At 44.7% G+C, this 26,426-nt stretch overlaps 1 protein-coding gene across 6 annotated transcripts in view; it reads right to left on the reverse strand.

The window, feature by feature from the left end:
• dlgap2a (discs, large (Drosophila) homolog-associated protein 2a) overlaps window positions 1-26,426 on the reverse strand; it is a 162,831-nt gene that overhangs the window by 19,889 nt on the left and 116,516 nt on the right. For 3 of the 6 annotated variants that reach the window (XM_031580156.2, XM_031580154.2, XM_031580153.2), the window contains exons 5-9: window positions 25,457-25,671; window positions 15,378-15,446; window positions 13,828-13,978; window positions 12,066-12,285; window positions 2,792-2,851 (exon numbers count right to left, since the gene is read on the reverse strand). In XM_031580156.2, the coding sequence (XP_031436016.1) occupies window positions 2,792-2,851; window positions 12,066-12,285; window positions 13,828-13,978; window positions 15,378-15,446; window positions 25,457-25,671 (715 nt within the window). Of the gene's footprint in view, window positions 1-2,791; window positions 2,852-7,589; window positions 9,615-12,065; window positions 12,286-13,827; window positions 13,979-15,377; window positions 15,447-25,456; window positions 25,672-26,426 lie in introns of those variants that run through there. The other 3 variants (XM_042709722.1, XM_042709721.1, XM_042709723.1) reach the window with 2 other exon arrangements.

Genomic DNA, 26,426 nt, shown 5'->3' on the forward strand with positions numbered 1-26,426 from the left:
CCAGCTTATGATGGTAGCTGTTTTAGTTGGTCTCGGCTGGTATGACTAGCTACACCATCAAAAATAATGCAAACACATACCTTAAGCTGATTGAACTCACCGGTCAACCAGTTTAACCATTTTAAGCTGGTCAAGTTGTTTGTAGATATATATACAACTTAAACCAGGGGGGCAGAAAAATCCAAAATACAACTGCCTCTTTCTCTCTCGTGGAGCCAGGCCTGCTCTTGGCTTGAAGGATGAGTCATCAGGTGAATTCTCCAGCGGCTGAATTCAACAAGCCCCAAGATTACGGTTTGGGTTGGTTTAAGAGTATGTAATGACTAGAGTAATTGAGTAATGGCCCTATGCCTGGGTTTAATGGACAGATCCATTATCGTCTCTGTTTCTAGCGTCGTAGTGTTTGCTGTGCGAGGAAACGCGCCGCGAGAACAGCTAAATCACTCGACGCAAAACAAAACCGTAGGCATGTAAACACATAAACAGAACGTGGGAGCATTTGGTGGATGACCCCATCCTACTTAGAGAGCTCAGTCACTTTTAAATCCGCCGGCAAAGTGACAAAAACAATTCAGAAGTGTTTTGAAGTTAGGCTAGAATTGATGCAAATAATGCCATAAATGTGACAAGAAAACTCTCCTTGCCTTATTATGCATTTGTCTTCTGTTGCATCTTTGCAAAACATCTATCCTTTCCCCCCACCTGCGGTGCCAATAAGCCTCCTTTTCAACACAATTTAGCAAAATCACGCAAATTGAAGGATTTCCTGCTATTGCAATTGAGAGTTGTAATGTTCAGTATTTCTACAAAAATAAAACGTAGTCAGTGAATCTCTGCATTATCTAAATTCAGTCGCTTTTGACTGCAGCGATCACAACAACTCCTTGCAACATTCAAAGGGACTGTCTACTTTTCTTTGAGCACTTCACAGGTCGACACCAGGGAGGTTTTTTTTTCTTTCTTCCCATCCTAAGGCTGGCATATTAGCAGAAGAGTGATTTTTATGGAGCCATACATTACGCAATGAAGGCAAACCGAGAGGCTCTGCCAAACGCTGGCACAACCGCAGTGACCTCGACCGAATCCGGTGTGCCCACCCAGCCTTGCACTGCCACCCCGCTGCCCGCTGGCACTGATGTAAACAGCCCCGTCCTGAACTTTGGCAGAGCTCTAAAACAAAACAGCCTAACGGGGCAGTGCAGACGAGCTGACGGATGGGACCCCGCATGGCTAAAAATACACACCAATCCATGGAGAGGGAGGCAGGGAGAGAGGGAGGGTATGAGACGGGTAGAGGGAGAGAGGGATGGAATGAGAGGGAGAGAGGGAGGCAGGGAGAGAGGGAGGGAATGAGAGGGGTAGAGGGAGAGAGGGATGGAATGAGAGGGAGAGAGGGAGAGAGGGAGGCAGGGAGAGAGGGAGGTAGAAAGGGGGAGATTAAAAGAGAGAGGTTTTAAACATTAAGCAAGGAGAAAGGGAAAAGAGAAAGATAGAGAGAGTGACAGAAAAGATGGAGTGGAAGTGACGGAGTGAGTGATGGAAAGAGAAGGAAGGAGATGGTGGAAGGAAAAAGAGAGGGAGAGAGTTGTTGCTTCCAAGGCTGTTGATGGCAGTGGTGGGGAGGCGACAGCAGCAGGAGGTCTGTGAGTTCAGCAATGTGACGGGACATCGGTCATGTGGTCCTGCCTCCTCCCGGACGGACACTCTCATGCAGCCAGGGGTGAGAGGGAGGGATGAATGGAGGGAGGAGAGGCAGACAGAAGAGAAAGGTTGGACAAAGAGAGTAGAGGAGAGTGAAGAGAGGAGAGCAGACGAGAGGAGAGAGGGCAGAGAAGAGGAGAGGAGAGAGAAGAGAAGAGGGGAGAGAAGAGGAGAGCAGAAGAGGAGGTGAGAGAAGAGAAGAGGAGAGGAGAGAGAAAAGAAGAGGAGAGGAGAGGAGAGGAGGGGAGAGAAGAGGAGAGGAGAGGAGAGGAGAGAGAGGAGGAGAGGAGAGGAGAGGAGAGGAGAGGAGAAGAGAGAAGAGGAGAGGAGAGGCGAGGGGGATGGAAGGACATTTCACATTCCACTGCAGTTTTCCAATCTAGCGGCGAGATAAGAGCTCGTGCCTGAAGAATCAATAAGCCGAGAGGGGTGCTGCAGCTCTCAAGGAGAAAACTCTGAAACGCAGCCAGACAAAACAAGAGCAGGGAAAAAAAGTCCCGGACAGTCATTAGCCTTCCCAGATGCTTAGCTACGAGGATTATTAATTAACATAGAGTTTGTGTTATTTTTATCTGACAGAAAGAGAGGAGAGAGAAAAAAAGAGGGAGCGAGAGAGAGAAGGAGAGGGATTCATTAATCAGCAGCCCTGACACTTCCGCATGGCCAAAGCGATGGATGAGACGTCATCCCCTCTGAATAGCACAGACGAGCTCTTAGAGTAAACGAGAAGTCCAGCGCGCGTGCGTCCGTTCCAGGGACATTAAAACCAAAACACACAGCCGGCTCTCTCTGGGGGCGGCTTTGACTTAATTCAACTCAACCCTTCTCAATTTGCCCAGCAGATGCCTGTTTAAAAATAACAGCCACACATCTGACACAGACACTACTACTTCATTATGAGGCCTAATCTTGACAGCGCCACCAGTGAAGTGCCCAAATTGAACCCGATCGGCAGGCTACTCAAACACAAGACAAAAAATCAACAGAGATGACAGCCAAGGCCAGGTCACAACTCGTTTGTTTTGATAAAGTGTAAGTATAACATGTATGGGGAGGTTCTCAACAGCTGTTTGGTGTGGTGTGGTCATACCTGGAGGCTGCTGGCATGGCCGATCCACACTGCCTGAGGAGGGAAGCCGGAACTGGATTCCTAAAACGAGGAGATGGAAAGATTTTTCTTCTGCCCAATGACAATATTTAAATGTGTTTTATTTGGCTGTGGTATGACTGGTAGACAGAAAGAATAATCCCTAAGCAAACATCTGGGGAGATGACGAGATTCCGTGGGATAGCTTGGCACATAAAAGGAAATGAGGTAATCTGATGAACAACAGCTTCTGTTTTTATTTGATGTAATTTCTCCTAATATGTTATCATGGGGTGGTAAAGCTTCACAGTACTCATGTATCATGACTAACTGTCAAATGGAGAATAAAGTTTTACTTGGTTTGATGGGGCAGTTATGAAATATCTGGTTACGAAATATGCAAACTGTTGATGTCTCATATTGTTTCCATAGCTACCACTGCAAAGTGTCAATGTGTGTGTCCGTGTATATGTATGTGCGTGTGTGTGTGTGTGTGTGTGTGTGTGTGTGTGTGTGTGTGTGTGTGTGTGTGTGTGTGTGTGTGTGTGGTGTGTGTGTGTGTGTGTGTGTGTGTGTGTGTGTGTACATCAGAAAAGAGGGTAGGCAAATGTTTCAGACAGATACACAAAATTAACTGTTTTTAATGATATCTGGTCTTGTACCGTTCCATCTATTCACAAATCTTTGAAATCTGGGGGCAATAGGATAATAAACATTGACAAATTAACCCTCAATCATTTCAAGGTGTTTCACATTCATCAAACTGAATATGGTCACATGGGCTACCTGGGGGAAAAAAACAGTAACACTACGGTAATGCTAAATAAATCCAAGACTGCACATCATCTAGCGCTCAGGGTGGGCACTCAGAGATAAAGGCCGTTTATATATCCACTCACAAGGTGTGAGCATGTGGCCTTGTTTCGCATGCTAGGCTACGCCTAGCCATATGTCCTGAACATTCACTGCTGCCTCTCCTTAACGTCTTTCATTTTTTTACACACTCTCTCTCCCTTTTCTTTCTCTCTCTCTCTGTATCTCTCTTAATCTATACCCTTCTGTTTCTCTCTTCCATAATCTCATGGCAAACTCTTTTCTTTCTCACCTCTCTCTCTCTCTCTCTCTCTCTCTCTCTCTCCCTGCCAGCTGCGGTGTGAAACATTAGTGACCACTTAGCACATGATGCAGTCATCAAATTCTGGCCCCCAGCATGACCCATGGAAGAGCTCCAAAGCCAAGCATCCCAGTCTCTTTAATAAACACAACAGAAAGAGGTAAGGCAATGCAGTCACACAGAAGAACCTTTTGCACACACACGCCCACGCTGCCAGAACCTTACAATCAGCTAGCTTCAAGGTAGCTGAGGAACACCTGTTATTCCCAGTCAGTCCCAGGAGATATGACATATGGTATTTCAGTTTTGATAACTTCACAGGGGGTAAGAAAGATCAAACGGTAAACATTTTAGCGAATGAGTGGATTTGATATGGCTAAAGCTGTTGGTATGCTACATGAGCTAATGAGAAAATTAGAATAAAAAAATGCCTTTCTGTTGTTTTTTTTTTTTTTTCAATTGCACAGTAGGTTTCAGTTAAACTAAAGGACACACGGACAGAAACCACATATCATCATCATCCCATATCACATATCATCAAAAAAGAACACAGACAGAGGTTTTGAGGTCTCTGTCTAACAAAGGTCAAACCCATATGCCAATCATCGAATGACAATGATGTTCCCATTAATATCTGGACAGATGTGCTATATGGGAGAGGGGAACTTAAACTAACCCCCTAGGAAGAAAACAATGGCATAGCAAACTGATGGAAGCTGCATACATAATCATAAAAGCTGTTCCTCGTCCCATTTCAAAGATTTCTCGCATGTAATATTTTTAATACCATGCATTGATCTGAGCTGCAAGGTTAACTGTACTCATTGGTGAAAACTGATAATTAATAAATATACCTTTGTGTTTGGACTTCCGCAAAAGTATCACCTTTAGACTCCTAAACACTGTTGTGGCTCAGGGAAGAATTTCTAAACTTTTTATTTCCTTTTTGGAACAATTGGAGTCTGGTGATCATATAAAGTGCAAACGTCATTAGGAACGAAGCCCACCCCCAAGAGCATAAATGCATTGTAAATATATTGAACTGTGGATTAAGTGAAGCTGCAGATACTTTTACTGAAGAGGGGGAACTACTACTAAATTCTAAATCTGACTATCAGATGCGACAATCTTTAGGAATTTGATCTTTGAGAATGTCCATGGCACTGACTCTAAGAATTGAACGTGTCATACAGCATAGTGACTTCCTCTGAAAATACTTGAATTTCATAGCGAAATATTAAAAAACGCTTTTGTCACCGGGTAAAGGCCAAATGACTCAAGAAAAGGCCAAATGAGACCGGCCCCCTGCAGGACGCCCCCCCCACACACCTTTTTTTTGCCTACCCTCCCCCAAAAAACTACGCTAATTACAAACCTGATTACTCCGTGAGGCAAAAACAGATATCAGTGGCATATCACAATCAAAAAGCTCATGGAAGGCACAGCATGGATCAGCAGCAACATGTAGGGACAATGGTAAACAAAGTGCTTTCGGGCTTTAAAAAATGCTATATGCAATGCTACGTACCAAATACCTTTTGTCATCCACCCATGTAACAGTTTGGGTCATTCACTCTATTATTATCTACAGTTTTGTCCTGTACACCTAGCACCTGGGGATTAGTTTAGATATGTATACTATACAAACTCCTCTCCTGTAACTCTTTATAAGAAAAGAAAAAAAACTGTTGACATAATGATGAGAGGGTCCTGTGGACAAACTGATGACAAGGTACCCATGTTAAAAGCCTGAGTGAAAGTCAGGGAGAGACAGGGCTAATGTCTAGTCGGGGAGAGTTCTCTTTCAGAAAGAGTTCCTTAATTTCAGTCAGTAGGGGCCACGAGAACTTCAGTGTCCCTGTTGGAATGAGTTAACAGCTGTGGTCGGTCAAAGTTTCCTTTCAGTCTTTGAAAAAGGGGGATCCCAGTTCTCGTATGGGGTGCATACATTCACAGTGCATATACAATGAACTAACTACATGAGACTGGGCTGCAAATACAAAAAAAGGTCTGATTATCATAAAAGAACAAACACAGTGTTAATGGGTAAATAGACAGGTGTGTCAGTGTGGGTCAAACAGCATGTGTGTGTGTGTGTGTGTCTATGTGTGTTCTTATGTATGTGTATAAGTGTATATGTATGTGTCTGTGTGTGTACGCGTACATGAGGTTTTGCATGCATGTGGGTTGGAGTGTGCATGTTTGTATGCACATGTGCTTGTACTTAAGTGTGTGTGTGTGTGTGCATGTAGATGCGCATACATGCAGTTCAATTGAGCATGTATATTGTATATATATATATGTGTGTGTGTGTGTGTGTGTGTGTGTGTGTGTGTGTGTGTGTGTGTGTGTGTGTGTGTGTGTGTGTGTGTGTGTGTGTGTGTGTGTGTGTGTGTGTGTGTGTGTGTGTGTGTTTGTCCTTGTGTCAGTGTGTGCTGGCTTGTCCATGTATTTGTGTGTGTCTCCATGTCCCCATGTGTATGCCTGCATCTATGTATTGGAGATCCAATTAATTCAAAAGGTCACATAGAGCGTCCGAGACATGCATGACGCATCTTGCATTACAGGAGTAAATGAATCACGTGTTTTTTATCGCAAGCCTGCAGGTCTCTGTTGGGACTTCTATGTGTCTCCTCAGCAGTCTTGGGGACAATATGAAGATCAGGTTCTGCTAGGTTTCATCAAAACAATCGCAAATCCACATTCAGAGGAAAAAAAGGCTATCAAAAACCCCAGAGTCTCTCTTTGAGGAGGCCCTGTTCTACACATCGCAGTCTTACCCTCCAAGCTGTTTATAACAGTACACCAACAGTGCCATTCAAAGTACCATGTACTCAAACATCTGAGGTAAGAGGAAAAAATGTCTTGATTGTCTGATTCCTCAGAAAGGAAGTTTTTTAAGTGCTCCATGGAGATACGCTTGGACCTTTTCTTACTCATTCACAGTATCTTACTATTATCTTACAAGACTTCACTTTCAAACCCTGAAAAATCCTCAAAATACTGAAGCAGTTTCAGTCACATTATGTAGGAGTTAAATATAGCATATCTTTGGGTGAAGGGTATGTAAAACAAGCACAGTCAGAGTTTGACAATAAAGAGAGGGAGAAAAAAATATTTTGATCCACCTCTGCAGCTGAGGTGGGCCGGTGCTGAATATTTGAGTAAGCGTTGATCTGTTTAATTGACTGCGTTCAGTTTTTTTCTTTGCCTCACAGTGCCACCGATGCTTTGTTTAGGTTAATAGGGCTAATTGAAACCCATTTCCTTAAGTCAATCCTTTTTTGTCCTCCGGCAAAACATGCAAACAGCCACTCACATATATACAGACAAAGACAGACAGACAGAAAGACACACACACACACACACACACACACACACACACACACACACACACACACACACACACACACACACACACACACACACACACACACACACACACACAGTAACACACAATTACACACATACATATTACGAAGGTGTGAAAACATAACATAATTCATCCATGCAAAAACACACACACACACACACACACACTAGGTGTGCATTCACCCATGCATACACAACTGCACACACCCCCACATACATCAAAGTGTATTGGTCAGACATATGGCATGTACACAAGCATACATGCACACACACAAACACACATCTGTACACACACACACACACACACACACACACACACACACACCCTTTAACTCTGTCTGCATCTATTCCACTTCCCTTATGCATTTGAGGTGCATGATTAAAGTGACAGGGACATGTATGACATCTGCGAGTTGTTTGAGAACTTCCTGTGCCACAGCTCGACACTGGCACTTCTTGTCAAGGGAGGTAGTCCCTGTGACTTCTTCTGCCACCTGACCCACAGGAAATCACTGCATGACGGGGAGCTGACCAGGCTCTCGAGGGTCTCAGACTGGCTCCTCAGCAGCAGCTGAGGAGCATCCAAGGGGTCCTGGAGCTCACAGGGTGGGAACTGGAAGGGGCACTGATAGGCAGGGTTGCTCAGGAGGGCCTGCCCGAACAAACACACAGCGCTCGGCTGCCTGAGGCTTGGCGGCGACCCAGACTCAGCCCCGAGAACGGTCTCAGGAGAGGGCGGCGTTTCTCTCCACGGGTTGGAGTCTTGTTCCGGGAGGTCAGGCTCCTCTGAATAGAGACTGGCTACATTGATGATCTCACTGTCTGAAGAGACGAATTCTGCCTCTTGCATCTCCTCCTCGTCCAGAGACTCGGTGGTTGAGTCTTGGGTGTCTGCCTCGACGGCGCACAAGACGGCATGGTGGAGGGTGCCTGCATCGGTCAGGCAGATGACGATTTCATCTTGAGGCAGCGTTTCAGTGCTACTGGAGACTGATACATTTAGGGGCTCTGGCTCTACAGTATTAGGTAAGGAGATGTCCTCTAATTCTAGAGGATATCCGGGGACTGGACTCTCAGACAACGGCTCTGGGCTCCAAGCTAAAGCAGCAGTGTCGAACGGAGACAGCATCTCTTGGCATGAGAAGGAGTCAAAGGTTACTGGTTCGGGGGGGCTCAGGCTCTCCATATCCAGGTCTGGCATGGCCAGGAACTCTGGGTCCATAGTTACTGGTGGTGGAGGATCTGGGAAGCTAATATCTAACTGTAGTAGTTCTAGGGAGCTGGTTAAGCTGATCTCCATAGGCTGTGGATGGTCCTGGGTTGAGTCTGCTTTGTCCAAAGGTTCAGGACTAGACAGAGACTCTACATCTGAGTCAAGGTACTCTAGAAGTGGCTGTGTTTGGAAGGTGGGCTCTACATGCAGAGGTGTTGGGGACTCTGTGAGATTTGGATCTATAAGTTCTGGAGATGGACTTACGGACTCTGAGTACACAGGCTCCGGAGATGAGCCTGTGCCCTCGGGATACCATGGTTCTCTAGATGGGGGACTAAGGGGAACGTAAGATTCTACAGGGAACATTGGGTCTATGACATTGCGTAACTCTGAAGATTGAGGGTCTAATGTAAAGTCCACACACTCTGCCATAAGGTCGATTGACTCTGGGCTTGAAAGGGCACTTTCAGGAACGCACATTTCTGCCACCACATGGCCCCCATAGCCTGAATGGGGCAGATGTAGAACATTGGATTTGGGAGGCTCTGGACTTGGAGAGTTCATGACATTCAAGTCCACAGGCGAGGGGCAGTTCACGGCCGCATCTGCCGTGTTCTGCCTCACCAGGCCCTTGCTGTTTGCCTGGGTGCTGACGGACACGAGGCCGGCGGTGGTGGAACCGGCACCAGCAGAGGCAGGGGGATGTGGGGCCTCCCTCCCCCAGTTCGGGGACCAGGTGTTGTAGCGCTGTGTGAAGGTGGAGAAGTTGCTGTTGAAGGCACGCAGTTCGGTGCAGATGTCTCGGCGCAGCTCGGCCAGCTCCTGACGCATGGCTGACACGTCCTCACTCCACTGCTGGCTCAGAGCCACAGCCAGATCGGCCGTCTCCTGGACGTTGGCCTGCATGGCTGGGGGGATGCTGGCAATGCCGATGCCAGCCGAGGATGCGCCGGAGGGCAGAGTGGCAGCCGTAGAGGCGGCCGCCCTGGCCGCCCGCTGGCTGTGGAGCCTATCGGCTCTCCTGGGACGGCCTAGATCCTGGCGGGTCAGGTAGATTATTTCTGCCTCGTCATCTGGCAAACTGTCCTCATTAAGCAAACTAGTGCCTTCCAGCAAATCATGGCCCTCTGGAAGACAAATATAAACACACGAGCGTATAGGCACCCACCGGTGGGGACATCTGGAGAGCTTGCAGTCGCACAGGCGGCATTTGTGTGAGTACCAAACGTATGTGAGTCAAAGCAAGACTTGAAGTCCCCTTCGTATTTATCCAACCAAGACCCACTTTGGTATAACAACTTGTTTTCTGTTTAACTGCTGTGACAAATACACATGATTGTGTTACCTGCAATATGATTTAGTGATACAGTGATCACTATTACAGACAAGGAAAACTAACATTATTCAAATTTAGTTCAGCCTGGAGCTGGTTTCACTGCTCATTTTGACTCACATAAGCTTGTTTTGTTTCTTCTTTTCTTTTTTTTAAGGAAATGGATAACACTGCCTTCTCACTGAAATGTGTGCTTGCATAGACATCCCTCATCATTAAAGGCACAACGCAGACGTCTGCCTGCACAATTTTCTCAATAAACGTCAGTGAAGTAATGGAGACAAACCTTTGGTATAATCAAATCCAAACGGGATCAAATCAATTCTCTGTGATGATGGAGGTCTGTACTTTTGTGCATCAGAGAGAAGCAAATGCAAAAATGAAAGCTTCAAAACCTCTGGCACCCTGTGGTCTCCAAGGAAAGCAGGTATGAACCCTATTGAACGTGCTAGGTCTTGTACGACCTGTCAACCTGAAGTCAAAAGACAGAACCAACAATTTACCATCTCCCTCTACCTGAGGACAACCAGGGGAGAATGCTTACTCCTTACTTGTAGAGTGGTTGATGGCCTCCATGGAAACTTAGAAAAATGAGTTGTTTGGATTCCTAAACTGCTTCATGAGAGCAGTCAGATGTAACAATTCCATAGATACAGAATGTTTTCTGCAAGTTAAAATACAATGTTTCGGTTGCCAACTAAACAGTTACCAGAGAGGGTGGTTTAGGATCACCTCACTTATTAATCTTAGTGACATTCCTATTAGGGGTTCATGTCCCTTTCTCAATCACTCAGTTGTCAGTTAAAGCTCACTCCTAGAAGAAACAACACGAAATGTTTTCATTGAGAAGGCAGTGAAAATATGAATCAGAAAATGCTCAAACTACCTGCCCAGGCTCTCCAGTGTGTCCCCACCCAACCGCTCCAAACGCCTACATGGATACTTTCCTCAGTGCAGTCAGACAACGTTAAGCCACTGGTCTGTAAAGTCACAGGACGGAAGTGGAGCAGAGGACTGCTTTACTGTGGACTCCGCAGGAAAGGCTCAGCTCAGATAGGCCTGTCTCATTTTGCAGAGTGTGTGTTCGTGTGGGGACCAAACCAAACTCATGAATGCCCTGAATGACCCAGCCATGCGGTACCCTCTTCTGGGAGGGTGTTTGGACTGGAGGACAAATACAGAGCACCCCCCAACCCCCCCCCCCTCTATTTCTCTCTCTCACACACACACACACACACACGCACTCACACCTCACATCTCCCCACCCCAACCCCAAAGCACTGTCACTTTTCCCTGTCTCAGCTGAGGCAGAAAATGGAACAGATATCCAAATCCAATCCACTCTCACGCACTGTACACAAATGTGTGCACATACACACACACACACACACACACACACACATTTTCACACAAACATATACACACTCATACAAGCACACGCGGGCGCACACACACATACACACTGGAGGAGAAAAAAAATGACAATCCCTTGAGCTATGGAGTGTTTAAGGTATCAGTTCCACAAGTGTGTAAGCCTAATTCAATAGGGTTCATAGCCTAGGTCCTTAAGGAACACGGTTACCAAAGGGTGTACAAAATAAAGGCACAGCACAGTTATTTTCTCAAAGCAACTCGCATGCATGTCATGCAAAAAAAAAAAAAACACGCACACACACACACACAAAGCAGCCAAGATGTGGAGAGAGCAGGACATAGATAGAACAAGGTTGGTGCAGACGGTTCTGACCAACTGGTCAATCATTTGTGAATTAAGTGCAGTCAAATGCTAACACTGAATTCATATAACTCTGCTTTTTAGGCAAAAAGTGAGTGACAGAGCCACTAAAGTAACACTCTACATAAAGTATCACTTCAAGTATACTTAGCAGATGGGTTATCCGGGCTTGATCAATGGTCTATAAATATTTGATAGGAGTTTTTTACATCAATCCATTATGAATTAGGAGGCCTTCAGAAAGCTTAACACGCTGCACTGTTGATCGCTGTCAATATTATAAGGCAACGAGGACTAGTGAGGTTTGAGTGAAGTGTAATGAAAGGCCCTCTGTACTTTCTATATTAATGGGCCCCTACAGTGGGGCCAAATGTGTATGTCGAGTACTTCTTTAAAGCGAACGAGTCTCGAGGCCCTCCAAAATACTCACCCAAACACTTCATGCCGGGAGCTAAATCACGATAACACTGCTGTGGGATTGACGCGGCGAGCCGGAGCGACTGAGTTTACCTGTCGTGGATCTGATGGTGGACGTGACGGTAGAGGATGTCATGGAGGGCACGCAGTCGTCGTCCTGGGAGTAGCCGGCCTGGATGGCACGCAAGTAGCTGTGGCTCCGTGTGCGGAAGCAGCCCGGCAGATCCAGGGCCTCCATGGCCTGCGACTCCACCTCGCTGAAGACCGACTCGCACACGGATTCAAACTGCCCGTTGATCTCCGTCTCGCTCACCTAAATGAGGGTCCAAAGTGGAACGGTGATTAGCTCTTGCTCATCAGCTCTAAAGGTTCAGCTCTAGAGGTTAGGGGCTATTATTCTATAGGTTTTGGGATTTATCGCAAAACAAGGGTGCTGTCCTGAAACCATTCTGCCCAACTGAATGTGATTGATTCTTATATCATTTGGCTCTATGTTGACTCTGCCATTGGAGAGAATCTGAAGGTCAGCATTAGAAGTGGGTCATTCTCCTGTCTAATAGCTGAGAAAACGCCCGCCTGACTCTTGCCTTAAGACATTAGAATGCCATCTAAAAATCCTCAGATATACATCTTCTGACTGAGCGATATCAGTTTAGTGCCGCTGGATCTGTTCGATGGTTATCTTCCAATCTGGAGTTTACCATTTGGCAATCTAGAATATCGCAGATTGCCATCTTGTTCTGCTGCAAAGATTATTATCTGGTAACGACCTCAGAGGTGGCATGGGTAGGCACTGAAAAGAATGGCAGGGAATTGAGGTGATCTTTAAGACTCCTGTTGGATCAATACAACATTCCTTTAATACAGACATTCAGGTCTTACACAAAGATAAATGCAATAAGTCTATCTTTGGAAGCACAACATTTTGCTCAGGAAGACCAATATTAGTCAACATTAGTGGAAAGACAAATATATATTGAGACTATTTCAGCATTACCCATTTGAAATCCTTGAACTGTGTCCATAAATTCTTTTTTCAGTTACCCAAACACTAAGTGAGGAAATTGCTTATTCCGTTGTTTATCCTACGTTTTGATCTTTTTGGATGAAAATGAAATGTTTCTTACCACAGTACTAACTTTTATTCACACTGAGGTCTGTGATAACCAAGTCCTTTATGAAAATAAAAAGAATGGGGAGTACTGCACTGGCTCAATCAACTGTGAAAACGAGCGATTACAAAACCATCAGGCACGCTTCGAAGTGGACTTGCGTTTTGAGAGAATAATAAGAAACACCAAGAACCCTTCTGAAAAACATCATTGTCTGCACTGCGATATGTAAAAACAATGACGAAGGAACGTCACAATTAAGCCAAATATACAGTGTTTCCTACCTACTCCTTTATTTAACTGTCTGTAATTTAAATGTACTGTAACATAATGTACTTACAGTAATAGAAAGTCTTGACCACCGAGCGGATCGATACTTTGAGCGAAGATGAGACACTCTTTAAATATTCAACAACATTCACTTTTACCTGTGCAAAGAGCATCAAATCGCATGGATAGGCGTGCGGAAATTAAACCCCTTTGCAAACACCTCACCTCACAATAAAATCAAACAGCGCTTGAGCTGAACAAACACTCCTCATGCATTATTAATACGAGTGTAGGAGGAGAGATTTGGAGGGGTCTCCTCTCGGTCCTGATGCTGGGCCCGGAGAACGGTGCAGCTCTGTGGCTCTTCCTAGGATTTGGGCCACACCAGAGTGCCCAGAATGTGAGGGACATACTGGGGGTTGAGACTGAGGCCCGTTTTCTCCCCACCCCACCCCAGGGCTTTGTGGACCCACCTGGCTGACACAGCTGGCCTGGCTGAGGGTGCTGACAGCTCGCATGTAGCTCTGGTTCCTGGAACGGAACTTAGGGGAGTTATAGTTGGCGGAGGGATCCAGGGTGATGCTGGGATGAATGTCTCTCGTGGCTTGCAAATGGTAGCTCTGACTGGAGGGAGGGAGAGGGATAAGGGGAGAGAGGAACAAAGGAAGGGAGAGAGAACGAGGAAAACAGAAAGGACAATGGGAAGGAAGGAAAGGAGACACAAAATGACGTCGACAGTCAAACAGACAAACACACACATACAGGACAGAAATAACCAGTTATAGCACAGTTTCAAAAGTGAACTGCCCCCACCCCCATCTCCAAAACACATAAAAGGACATCAGAGATCCCAATGAAATAAGCACATCCGTGAGGTTACACAATTCACAGCAAATTTAAAATACATCTGAATGAACCCTTCATCACTCACAGGGAGAGAACATTTGCTATTTGACTGTATGGTTCAGCAGGATACCCTGTCACCTGCAAACCAGAATGAGACATACTATGACACTGTCAGGCCAAAGACAGGGGGTTTTGTTAACAAAGTCATTGACGTGTTGAGTGGTGTCCTCAAAATGGCAGTTCGATTTGCCTTTGTGCTGAAGCAACCAATCAATCGAGGGAAATGAGGGAAAATGCAAATAAGGCGGCTAGTTAGCAAGCCAGCAGTTCTACAGAGGCGCCGAGGTGTGAAGTGGCTCGATATGTCTGAAAACCCCAGGAAGGCGAGCCGCCTCTCAGTACAAGAGGTTAGCGCCGAAGAGAAAAAGAACTGCAAAAAGAAGCAATAGCAGTATGAGTGAAAGGCAGAGGGGGAATTTAAACCAATAAAACAGTTAATTTGAAGGGGAATGGTGACTGATGCATGATCTAGTGGTGATCGTAGAAGTGCATTTTTAGCATTACTTGAAAGTTACAAACTGTAAAACTCAAAACTCCACAAATGCGAGGCGGAACGAAGGACCCGACTTTCTGTGTCATTATGAGTGTTGAACTCTTGCCCACTCAGCAGTAAAGACTGATGGTGGACCTCATCTGAGGCACTTTTTTGGGCCGCCTTTCAAAGGTTCCTCACTATGTACAGTAAGCATTTTACTCACTGCTGCTGACTTTCTATATGTACGTACAGTTACTCCTAATCTCTAGAGACAGAAAGAGAGAGAGAGAGAGAGAGAGAGAGAGAGGGAAAAGAAAATCTGTTTCAGCAGAGATACAGTTGGCCCCTTTTCCCCCCTTGTCCTTCAACTCAAAGTTGGGTTTATTCCTGGCAAGAGTGTCCTTCCAGGTTTGCTCCGTGTTTTGTTTTTAAGACTGCCTCGGTTCATGGGAAACACTTGGAATGGGAATTCTGTGGTGGACTCTTGACCTTTCATTGTCCGGCGTGAGGGTTTGGTGCACGAGCCGTCCATATTGAGCACGTCAGCACTGGGACTCTGCCAACTGGCTCTCAATCCGGACAACTGCAACATGGCGGGCTGTGTGTGTGTGTGGGGGTGGGTGCTGTACTGTATGTATTCACCTTAGATCTGCAGCGAAATTGGTGATGTAGTTTAACACGTCACTGTTCATTTTATCCAAACGATACGAGCTGTAGGCAGAGAGAAGAGACGAGTCGTTACTGGACACAGAAAAAAAACTAAAAATGCTGACGGGATGGACGGTGAAAAATGCCCGGTTTCAGAGTGAGGTTTTTTTTTGCTGAATGTTTACATGTTTGACTTTGGGGAAGGGGGACAAAAATGTTTGCTTTTGGAAGCTGTGGAGCAGCAAACATTGCTGATCTTCGACGGTGATTCACGATGTGATGTCAACTGCCACATGTGGAGAGTGAGGTGCAGTTGTGGACTGATGCATGGGAATGGTGAACAGCGAGAACCAAGATCAGAGGTACTCACAAACTCACAAAGACACACTCAACAAAGATAACACAGACATTCAAACACTTTGTGATAGTAAAAGGTACAGTTCTCAGGTTTTGTTATTGAAAAATGCAACGAAACATTCAATGATGATACTTCTGAGGGTACTATTATAAATTGTGAAAAATGTATTCAGACATAAAACAAAGGACCAAGGCATAGAATGACAGGAATATTGGCTATAATTATCTTTTGTACTTCTGCATTATTGTGGGTCAAAAAGCCTTTTTTTTTTCTGACAAAAATTATAAACGCCATCTTAAACATGTATTTACCGTAAATCCTCAAATAGTGGCCGGGGCTTTTATTTACTTAGGCTGCACAGCGCACCGGCCTGTATTTGGGGCAGGCTTGTATTAGGGGCAGGCCTTTATTTCTTACGGCTCTTCAGAATGTTCAAAAAAGTTCCGTTGATTTGAATGGGGCACCCCAACGTTAGCAGGTCTGTCATTTCTTGATATTCACCACTGCGAAAAGTTAATGACCGCTGTCATTGGCAATTCTAATTCACATCTTTCATATCATTCCGCACGAAGTCCGGTAATTTAACGTAGCGGAAAGTCATTGTAACTTGAAGTCAGCAAGTAATGGGTTGCTACGCAACACCTGGAACGTTAAAGTTCTATTAGCCTGAAGAACATCTTTTTCTTAGCGGAAATCAGAAACAACAAAATCATTAAAAAGAGGTATTTTGGAGGAATGTCTTCTATCGTTTAGGCAAGTAACTGTATAATAACAAATTCGCCTTGTAGGCTGAAACATTTCTTTTTTTTTATTGCAAACAGCCATGAAATTAGCCAACATGAGGAGAACATGTATTTATGAAATGCATTCAATTAAATTGTGATGTCTGCTTTGTGCTGATGGACTGATTCTGGTAGGCTACAGTAAAATATTGTAACGTGCCGGCATAGTCGCCCCATAATGCCGTGCGGCGGGCGCATACTTTCCTCTATCTATGTGATACACTAGCACTCAACGATGTTCCTTATTGTTCTCATTGCATGCCGTTGTTCTGTGTTGGGACTGAGTTTATACAGGTGTGTGACGGTAGCACAGTCTCTTCGTGATAACTTGTACCAGGGCATAAAGCCCGTGCCATTTTGACATTGTGTTGTGTTTAGTGTTTATTAAATAGCCATAACAAATATTCCATACTTCCGTGATTTGTTACAATATGCTACGGTACCTTTTTTTTTACCCCCGGCTTGTATTCGGGGCCCGGCCTTTATTTGTCCGTATCGACCACGCCCCCGGCTACTATCTGAAGCCCGGCCTCTAATTGAATCCCGGTCTTTATTTGAGGATTTACGGTATGCCCATAAACAGCTATGATGTCACCGAGGTCTGGACCTGTGTTATTATTTCAGATTTATAAATAAAATTTGAAGCGGTTGAGAAGTTCTCATCTGAGCGTCTGCGTGTATAATAATTAATATTATTGTTATTATTATATACAATTATTATTGTTATTTAGTGTCTGCTGCGTGCAAGAGATGAGAGAGGACGCGGGTGTGCAGCCCCTCTCTCTCATAAATTTGTGTCGCCAGAACTTCCAGCTGGCAGCTTACCAGATTCGGTAAAAATAAAGCAATGATTGACATGACATTATCTGTAAGGACCGCTCGAAAATAGTAGCCTGGTATCAAGAATACAGTATGAAACATTTCAAACCAAATTTGCAAATGCAAGTAACCTGGGCCCTATTTTATGTAGTAATGTCAGTCTGCAATAGTGTTTGCCACAAGCAAGTTTATTTTTTTAGCCAAGTTAGATAACAAATATGTAGGCTAACCTTACATAGTATTTTAATACCAATGTCCTTATTACTTATTTTTTAAGCAGCAATGCTTATAAACATGAAAACTATTGTTGCATAACAAGGCATTCATTCTTCTCATCTACCTTACAGTATCACATTGATAATAAGATCTAATCAAGCCATGTCCAGACACACAGAAAAACAAATAGAACAGAGAAAGAGACCAGTCAGCCAAGAACTGAAGAAACTGTATGACATATGTAGGTCACACACACACACACACACACACACACACACACACACACACACACACACACACACACACACACACACACACACACACACACACACACAAAGGATCTTAATCACAAGCTTTTATATGTAGTTTATAGAACATTTAATCAAGTCTGTTGCCTTAATTGACATTCTTAACTGATTTTCAACTGATACATTGCATGTATTTTTGACATTTGGAATGACTTGTTCAATATGACCTTCTGATTTAAATTCTAATATCACATAAAGAAAATGAAAGATTTTCATTTGATCATGTATGGCATAGTTTCTGAAAGCTCACTCTCAATTACTATCAATTATGATTCATGATATGAAGGGCTGAAAGGACATTATAAAATAAAATTCATTTAAAAATGCATTTTTCAAATTTTCAGTCTCTGCCCTGTCCTGCACCTGATATAAATGTCCTAATCTATGGACAAAATATGTTTAATCTCCCCTGTAAGAGCTAGCCTTTGTTCCCTGATGAATCTGCGGAGGGCTCTTTCACTGGCACGGGATCCTTTATCAAGTCGCCACCAGCTCATTTGCCCACCACGTCCTCAACTGCAGCTAATGCACCCCTATTGTAGCCCAACGCACAGCCTGATAGAGACGGAAGACTCTGATATTTCTTCTCCCCTTTCCCCCTTTCATGTTCACAGTGAAAGGGCCCTGAAAGTGCTTTTTCAGACGAGTAACAAAGCTACACGGAGAAACAAAAGTCATTGTGCCGACATCCAGAAGAACAGCAGGGAGAGGTTACATTCCCCCGTCACAAAAGGCAAGGGCTGTGCTGAAGCTCTGCTGTGACCGCTTCACTAAAAATGTAAATGTGAACAGTGCGTGAGTGCATGAGAACTCCAGGAGAATCGGTTAAGTCTGGCATCTTACATGGTGATAACATCTATGGGTGTCACTTGTGTTTGTTGCGGTAAGTATTTCAAATTGACAGCTTAATGCAACGGGATGAGCTCTGTCCTGAACTAAGAGGTCTAGAAGCACAACGACTGTCATATTAGTACAACACAGTTGTTAAGACAAAAAACAACATGGAGACACAGACGTTATGGCCGAAGGCAGAGGAAGTGCACTCCCTGCATGTGTTTTGTCAAACGACCACAGGATAATGGACTATGAAGTTCTGCTCTGTCCAGTAAAAGGGAGGACAGGAAACAGCCACTGAACAAGGATCCGGGGAAGGCTTTCAAAGTCACTTTGTCGTATTAAGCCCTCTGCCATCATCTGCAGTCAGCACCAGAGGCTACGCTGGAGGACCAAGAAAAGAAACACAGTTCGACTTCGAGAGTCGCTACGTCAGATAGCCGCTGACTGGCATGGTATTAGCATGGCTCTGACATGTTTACATGTATTTGTTTACCAGGCACTAGCAGACTAGCTTTTATCCAAAGAGACAAACCGCTAACTGTTAGACTAACATATTTTATCATTCTTGGGGAATGGAACATTGCTCTTCAACATCCTATGTCCAAACATGCACTATGAGGAATAATGGACATATTCCTGCAAATAAAAGCGATTAGATCCACTTCAGTGTATGAGGTGTATGTAAAGATCATACACATTTTGTGAAACTGTTCGACTCCATATGGAACAGTAATCACAAACTAAAAACCTCATGGCCTCTGGGGCACTGTATTTCCTGCAATGTGTCACATGTATCACCGCCACCCAAAGGTATTTTTGACCTTGGATCTGAGTAACAAGCATACACAAAGCATGTGATTAAAGTGAATAATTGCCTTATGTCCCATTAATGAGTGTTTCAAGTGAGCTAATTTTGATTAATTAAGACGGCTCCATGTGCGAATAATCACAGATCACAAATTGAGCTATTTTTAAATCCACCCAAAATAACTTGGATTGATTAGATTGCTTTTTGGAGACCCTGCCCAATTTATAAAAAGCCAGCCATCATTATAGGAACGGGAGGGAGAGTGTAAGAGAAAGATTGAAAGACACAGAGTGCATATTGCCATTCAATTATTAGTCATTCATTATCAAGTGCTGTGCTGTTACAGCATTAGGCCACATGCTCCTCCTGACAAGTCTTGGTAAATACCTCCATTAAACAAATCTGGCAAGTCCTCTTAATCGCCTCAGATAATCCAATACTACCTCCATTCATCAGCCTCAACCACAGGGCAAACAGGCGGGACCTCCAGCACCTTCGCAGAAGATGAAACGCGATTATTAATTGAAATGATTACTGATGTCAATCTTGTCTCACAGGAGTGATGTTTGGGGTGTGGCTGGGTGGGTTGGGGAGAGCGAGCGAGCGAGTCACGGGGACGTGGGGGCCACGGTGTGTAATGTGTTCTTTATTGGTGAGAACAGTGAGAGACCCTGTCAGGCAGCACAGCGGGTGACAGCTCCCACTGAAGGTTATTTCCACCTTAACGCCATTAGCTCCCCAAACCCTGGCTGTCAAGTTTGCACTCGTCGAGTTTCCCCCGTGGGGCTATGAAATCGAGACAGGAGGTGTTCAAAAAAAAGAAAAGAGTGAAAAGAAAGAAAGAAAGAAAGAAAGAAACAGACGGTGGCCAGCACACAAGGCATCTTTCGAGGACCAATCTGGCTGGTGAGGTGCAACACAGCGCAGGCGTTAGTCAGCTGTGGTGTTTTACATGGAGGCTGAGCTCCGACCGACTTCCTTGTGGATGAACATGTCGACTTATTGCTGTCGATGCGTCTCCATCGATGTGGTTTGATACATGTGTGAACAAAATGTCGAGCAGAGTGATTCTCTCCAGGGAATTTCTTTTTTAAACTCCCTTTTCTCTCTCCATATCCCCTGTTTACCAGGAACAATTTAATTCCAAATAGGCACTAGTTAGCAAGTGTGCCTCGGTCCTTAACATAATGGTTGAGCTCTTACTTTTCCCACAGTGTTCGAAGAGCAGTGCGTATCTATTGCTCAATCAACGGCATGACTAAGCCAAGAGCATTGATTATGCAGTTATGACCAACTCAGGGTGGCGTCTGTGGGAAATCCAGAGAATGGAGCCCCTGCAGCATCAGTGGAGAAGGAGCCGGAGGGCGTGAACACCACAGTGGGAATCCTTCCTCTGTGGTACAAAGGACCGCAGAGGAGTGTGGATATTAGGATGCTTAGTTTGGGATCCTGTGGTTCCATCGATAGGGCTGGACCAAAGGCTGAACGCAAGAATCCATATCTGGTCAATACAAACTCCTTCAAATAAAGACAGCACTTGTTTGGTGTACATGCTGTGAGGGGCACTTCTTTGAAAGATGCATGGTTACACTATCCTCAATAGAGATGTTTCAGTCCACCGGTTGTATTCATCGCTGTCCACTAAAGCATCTGTGAAAGACAGTTCTGTGCAACAAAAGTCCAATCTGCTTATTATGTTGACATAATAAGCACAAAGCAACCACTCGGCAGATGCACAACAGATGCACAGAGAGAAGCTGAGGGGTTCAGCTCGCCATATGTTTTGACTTTCAGCAGACATTTTAAGGCTGCTCTGAATTCTGTTAAGGCATTCAGTAAATCTTGAAATATTCAAACTCCTGCATCAAAATATACAGCAAAATATTTATTAACTCCCCCCAAATCCCTCCATTTCTATCAAGCAATTAATGAACAGTTCACAGCCAATTTGCAGTCACATAAATCTCTCCTAACAATGCCATCAGGTAGAATAAGATGCTCCACTTAAACTATAGGTAAATGAACATTAAGTATCATCATAATATTGCCTCTGGCGTCATGAGGTGCAGGATGTCTTCTATGATTTGATCCAATTATCGCTTTGCAGCCATGCTCTCACATCCACAGATTTAATTCAAACAACAGTGTGCTCTAAAATCTCTAGACTCCCCCCGACTCACTCCCAGTCCAATCTGCCTGCCCTGGTGAGATTCCGCCTTTAATATTAGCTCTGAAATGTGAGCTAATCAAATCAGAGGAGAGCATTTAAATGAGCTTCCTACTTGCTCCAAGGCATTCTTATTCATTTTTTCCTTCCCTATACGACGCAGGCATAAGTTATAGTGCCCCCCAAAATGGAAATGAATATGAATAAAAGCTCTCGACAGAGCTACATGAACACATGAAACGGTGATTGACTCACACCTATGAAACACAACACCATTATTTAAAAGAAATCAAACAAAAATCACTCATGATGAAAAAATGTATTTTGTTAGAAACACTTGACATGGGAAAGGGTCATCTTGACCGTGAGTGCGCTGGCTGGCTGGCTGGCTGGCTGGCTGGCTGGCTGGCTGGCTTTGCAGTGGTCTGTGCATTTGCGTTGGCCCCAACACAGCCTGTCTGGGCCGGCGCCGCTGGAGCCCAGTGAATCCTAATGAGCCTGGCTGTGTCCCCTACGCAGAGCCAGCAGGAGGCCCGGCTCAGCCACACACAGCCAGAGAGCACGATCCAGACCACAACTCAGTAACGGCCACCAGGACCAGCTAAACTAGGTCTCTACCCAAAGCACAGCATAAACATGTGGAAATGAGACTTGGAAGCTAGTTGTATGGCTCATATTGCCTCCTCTGTAAGGTAAGCTATTGAAGAGTCTGTTAGTATTTTCGAAACTAAGGTGGTGGATGGCGCCGTCTGGAGTCAGGTTGGACACCAAAGAAAAGGCTCAGAAGTTGTTGGCAATGGTGAGCACAGGTTTAACTTTCCTCCCACCTAACTTCCCACTGTTTTAATATCAGACACTACTGGAAGACCTGAGGAGGATGAGCAGAGTGTGAGGATGGAACTTTAATTAAAGATAATATTATCTGCCTCATAAAATGTAGGGCTAGGTTTGCTTGACTAATATTGTTAATATCACACTTCACTGTCTACCTGAATATGCAGAGTCACAGTGTAAAAAAGCCTGAGGTAAAACTATGGGACTGCTTATTGCACTGTGCGACTGCAGCTCAATTCCCCCACACACAATGGATTTGACATGGCAGAGCCAGAGCTGTTCCAAAGGAACCAGTGTTTTGAGAGTCTGCTATTTTAGCAGTTGCTGTAACTATTCATAATGAAATCAAACCACATCTGCAATGTACTGCATGTCTGACACTGCATACACAATGGTTTGTCAGACACAAAAGACCAACAGTTGCTATTTATTATGGTATTTTCAGTTGATACTATCCCTTGAAAGTCCACAGTGATCACATCTGATGATTGTCATTCTGAGATAATTTGGCACAGACAAACTCAGCCATGTTACATGAAAGTGACTCATTAAACCCACATATAAGTCAAAATCTGTGTGAAGATTCATGTGAGAAATATCACTGTGAAAGAAACAAATACATACACACACACACACACACACACACACACACACACACACACACACACACACACACACACACACACACACACACACACAAACACACACAGCGGCAATTAGGATGAAGGTGAAAGAAGTGGGCAGAATATCTTTTAATTAAACATCAAATAGAGCAAATCCCTGACGACGGCAGTTGGTGCAAGAGTAAATGTTTCTTTGTAGATATGGAGTCTTAAAAAAACTGGCACAGACAAAGTTCTGCATTTTTCAAAGGACAACAATATTAGGGCGTGTGTCCAAATAGCGTTCTTCTCTGGCAGAAAAGTGCTGGCAGGGCACTGGGGAGAGACGGTGACGACACCAGCACCTTACTGAAAAGTTCAGAAGAAGAAGTGCTCAGAGCGGCCGCTCGGAAAAAAGAAGCTGGGTGTAGCGCTTTTTGTCTAGGTGGCTGCGTACGCTCTCTCCTCATTGGGGACAATTGAAAAAAGACAATGGTGCTCATAAAAAAACCGCAATATGAACACTCAGACCCTTAGAGTTGGAGCTAGTATCTACTGTTGCCCAGCAACACGGGCTATGAAAGGGAAATGACAGTCGCTAATGTAGGGGACATGAGGTCACAAAGAGAAAGAGTGGATCACAAAGTAAAGATAGTGGACACCTCTGCACGGACAAAAGCAATTATAAGACCGCTCTTTGAATACCTAAGTGTAAAAGGGCACAGGATACAGATATTAGGCCCCTTTCATTTCCTGTCTAGCACCCGTTCATTCATCAACTTTTGTCCAAATAACTTATTAAATAATAAAAATCATGAAATCATAAAAAAAGTCTGAACGGACAGGATACAAAACATGTTCCCTGCTGTGACATTTATGGGAGTTTGGTCGTTGGACTCTAAATAGAGGGGGAGAGAGCAATTTTCATCCATAGATAAACACCGCCTGTGTTCTCGGTTGCAGTAATGGGGGAGTTGGGGCCGAGGGTGTGCCAGAAAACGAAATGCAGACGTCGTCGTCATGCTTTCATTATCATTGTCCTGTGATTGAATTTCCCAGTATCGGCGGAGTAATTCATTTTAATCTTCGACTCGTGCGTTTGTCCTGATGTCTCGCTATTACAGTCGCTGGGGTAATGGAGCTGTTTGCTATTCTGCCTGCATCATGTTCCAGTTGATGCTCTCAAGACACTTGTGATCCTGACGACGACGCTACTGCTACTTCACCGACTGCTGATTTATGCGGCGGATTTCAGTGAATAAATAATCTGCTTTCAATCCGTTTATTAGACAAAAAATAAATGTGGCAGAAAAGTCCTTTTTGACCTTCCTATCATAATTAACGTTCTCTACAGTGTTGGCAGACCTGCATATCGTCAACGGTACATTGAGGATACACAGGCAGGAAATAAGGACTCTTAGGCCGATATGAAGTAAACCAAATGCACTCTCAGTGCTGTATGTCATGTCTCAGCCATATTATCTTGCTAATGGATTTATAATCTGATAACATTATACCATTATCCAGGTAAGTATATACATTTCGACTGGGGGGAAATGCAATTGAGTTTGCTGCACCAACATTTTTTTTTTCAGGGAGACTGAATATGTTATTCGCTACAGATGTATCAGTATTGTCCTTGTCATGGTTAGAGGGCACATCAAATGTTTTTGTTTTACTCTGATGTCCCAGTAAGGGTTTCTTAGGAGGCCTTCTGTACGCCATCAGTAATCTCTCGACAGACTCTGAGTGAAACTGAATGACTGAATGACGTGCAGGAAAAACATCTCCCTCATCTCAGTGTTATTCACCTCAGGCTTTCCCATTTTTTCCTCCTCACTCTTTCTCTCCCAAGCACATCACTCTCAACCTTTGTGCCCTCAAACAACTTTCTTCGGAGATAACGCACTTGTCGGCTTATTTGAGTCAACGTATAAATGGTGTGGTAAGATAAAAGGGTGATGTTGGTGCGAAGAAAGTTTCTTAAAAAGCTTAAAGAGTTGGAGGCACGTTGCCCACGGTGTGATGCAGACAGGGGATCTGAAGGGGATGGAGAGATTTAGACCGACACCTGCTTCATGGTGGAATGCTTCTGCATCGGACGGTGTGTTCCACAAATCCTTTCCTCCGCTGTTGCCACATGTTTCGTGAGGCAGACAAGCCTCAGGAAGACATTATGCATGGATTCAGCATGATTGATGCACACACACTGGGATGTGCGAGCTGTCGCCGGCATTCCCCCACACCACTGGGGGGCGATATGAGGGGCAGGTCACCCAGACGAATGATGAGTAGGCATGGGAGAAGAGGGGCAGTGGGGGATGGGATAGCGGCGGACTTACCTCTGGGAGTCGGAGAGCTGCCTCTGCAGGACGGACTTGACGAGGGCGTCGGAGCGGGCACTCTTCTGCGGCGAGGTCTTGGGGCTGGAGTCGGACTCGCCGCTCTCCTCGTCGCCCATGGCTTTGACGTAGCTGCTGCTGCGCATCCGCCGGCATGGGATCTCGTCGTCCTTGCCGTCGCTGCCGGGGTAACCACCCCACTCATCCTGAGGCACCTGAGGTGGGGCGACACACACACTGTTTAAGTCACAGCTATAGTTGGGGGGAGTCTCACAGCCATGGAAACAATGCTATCACTTGGTTCTTGACTAAAAGAATAACTGTACACTGTACAAAATATCAGTTCTTTTTAAACTACTTTTTTTACATTTGCCATGAGATTTCATTATTTCTTGTTCGCATCTACACATGATAACACGCATATACATGCTTGTGAGACGGCAACATTTTAGTGTAAAACTCCTACAAGATAATTTTCTACCCTCTATGTCAGTGATGATCATTCTAGGAGGAAACTAGTACCTCTCCTCACCTCGAGTAGATGGGTCCGCTCAATGGATGCATATGCTGTTAGATTGAATCTAGCTGATAGCAAAAGGCTCATACTGTCATTTTATGCCTGGGATGGCATGGTCACTTGTAAAACCACCTGCATGTTATTACCACTTTCCCTTCTCTATTTGACCACCAAGCAAAAGTGTTTCACTTCTGAGAGCCTTTTTCATTCTCAAAGGGCCATTTGGAGCTGAAGTGTCCCACACGGCTCCGCATGGGGCTATAGAATTCAGATGAGAGGACCGTAATAGAAACCAGAACCACAGAAAATTGTTCTATTTTGAGGCCACCGCCAAACAGAGCGCTCTTTTCACAAGTGTGGAGAACACACACTCCTGTGTAGGATGAAATAACAGTGACTACTCGGTGACAAGTTGTCTGTTGTCAAGTTGTCTTTGAAGCGTGCGGAACGTGC

Source organism: Clupea harengus, chromosome 14 (genome assembly GCF_900700415.2).
Source record: "Clupea harengus chromosome 14, Ch_v2.0.2, whole genome shotgun sequence".
NCBI lineage: Eukaryota > Metazoa > Chordata > Actinopteri > Clupeiformes > Clupeidae > Clupea > Clupea harengus.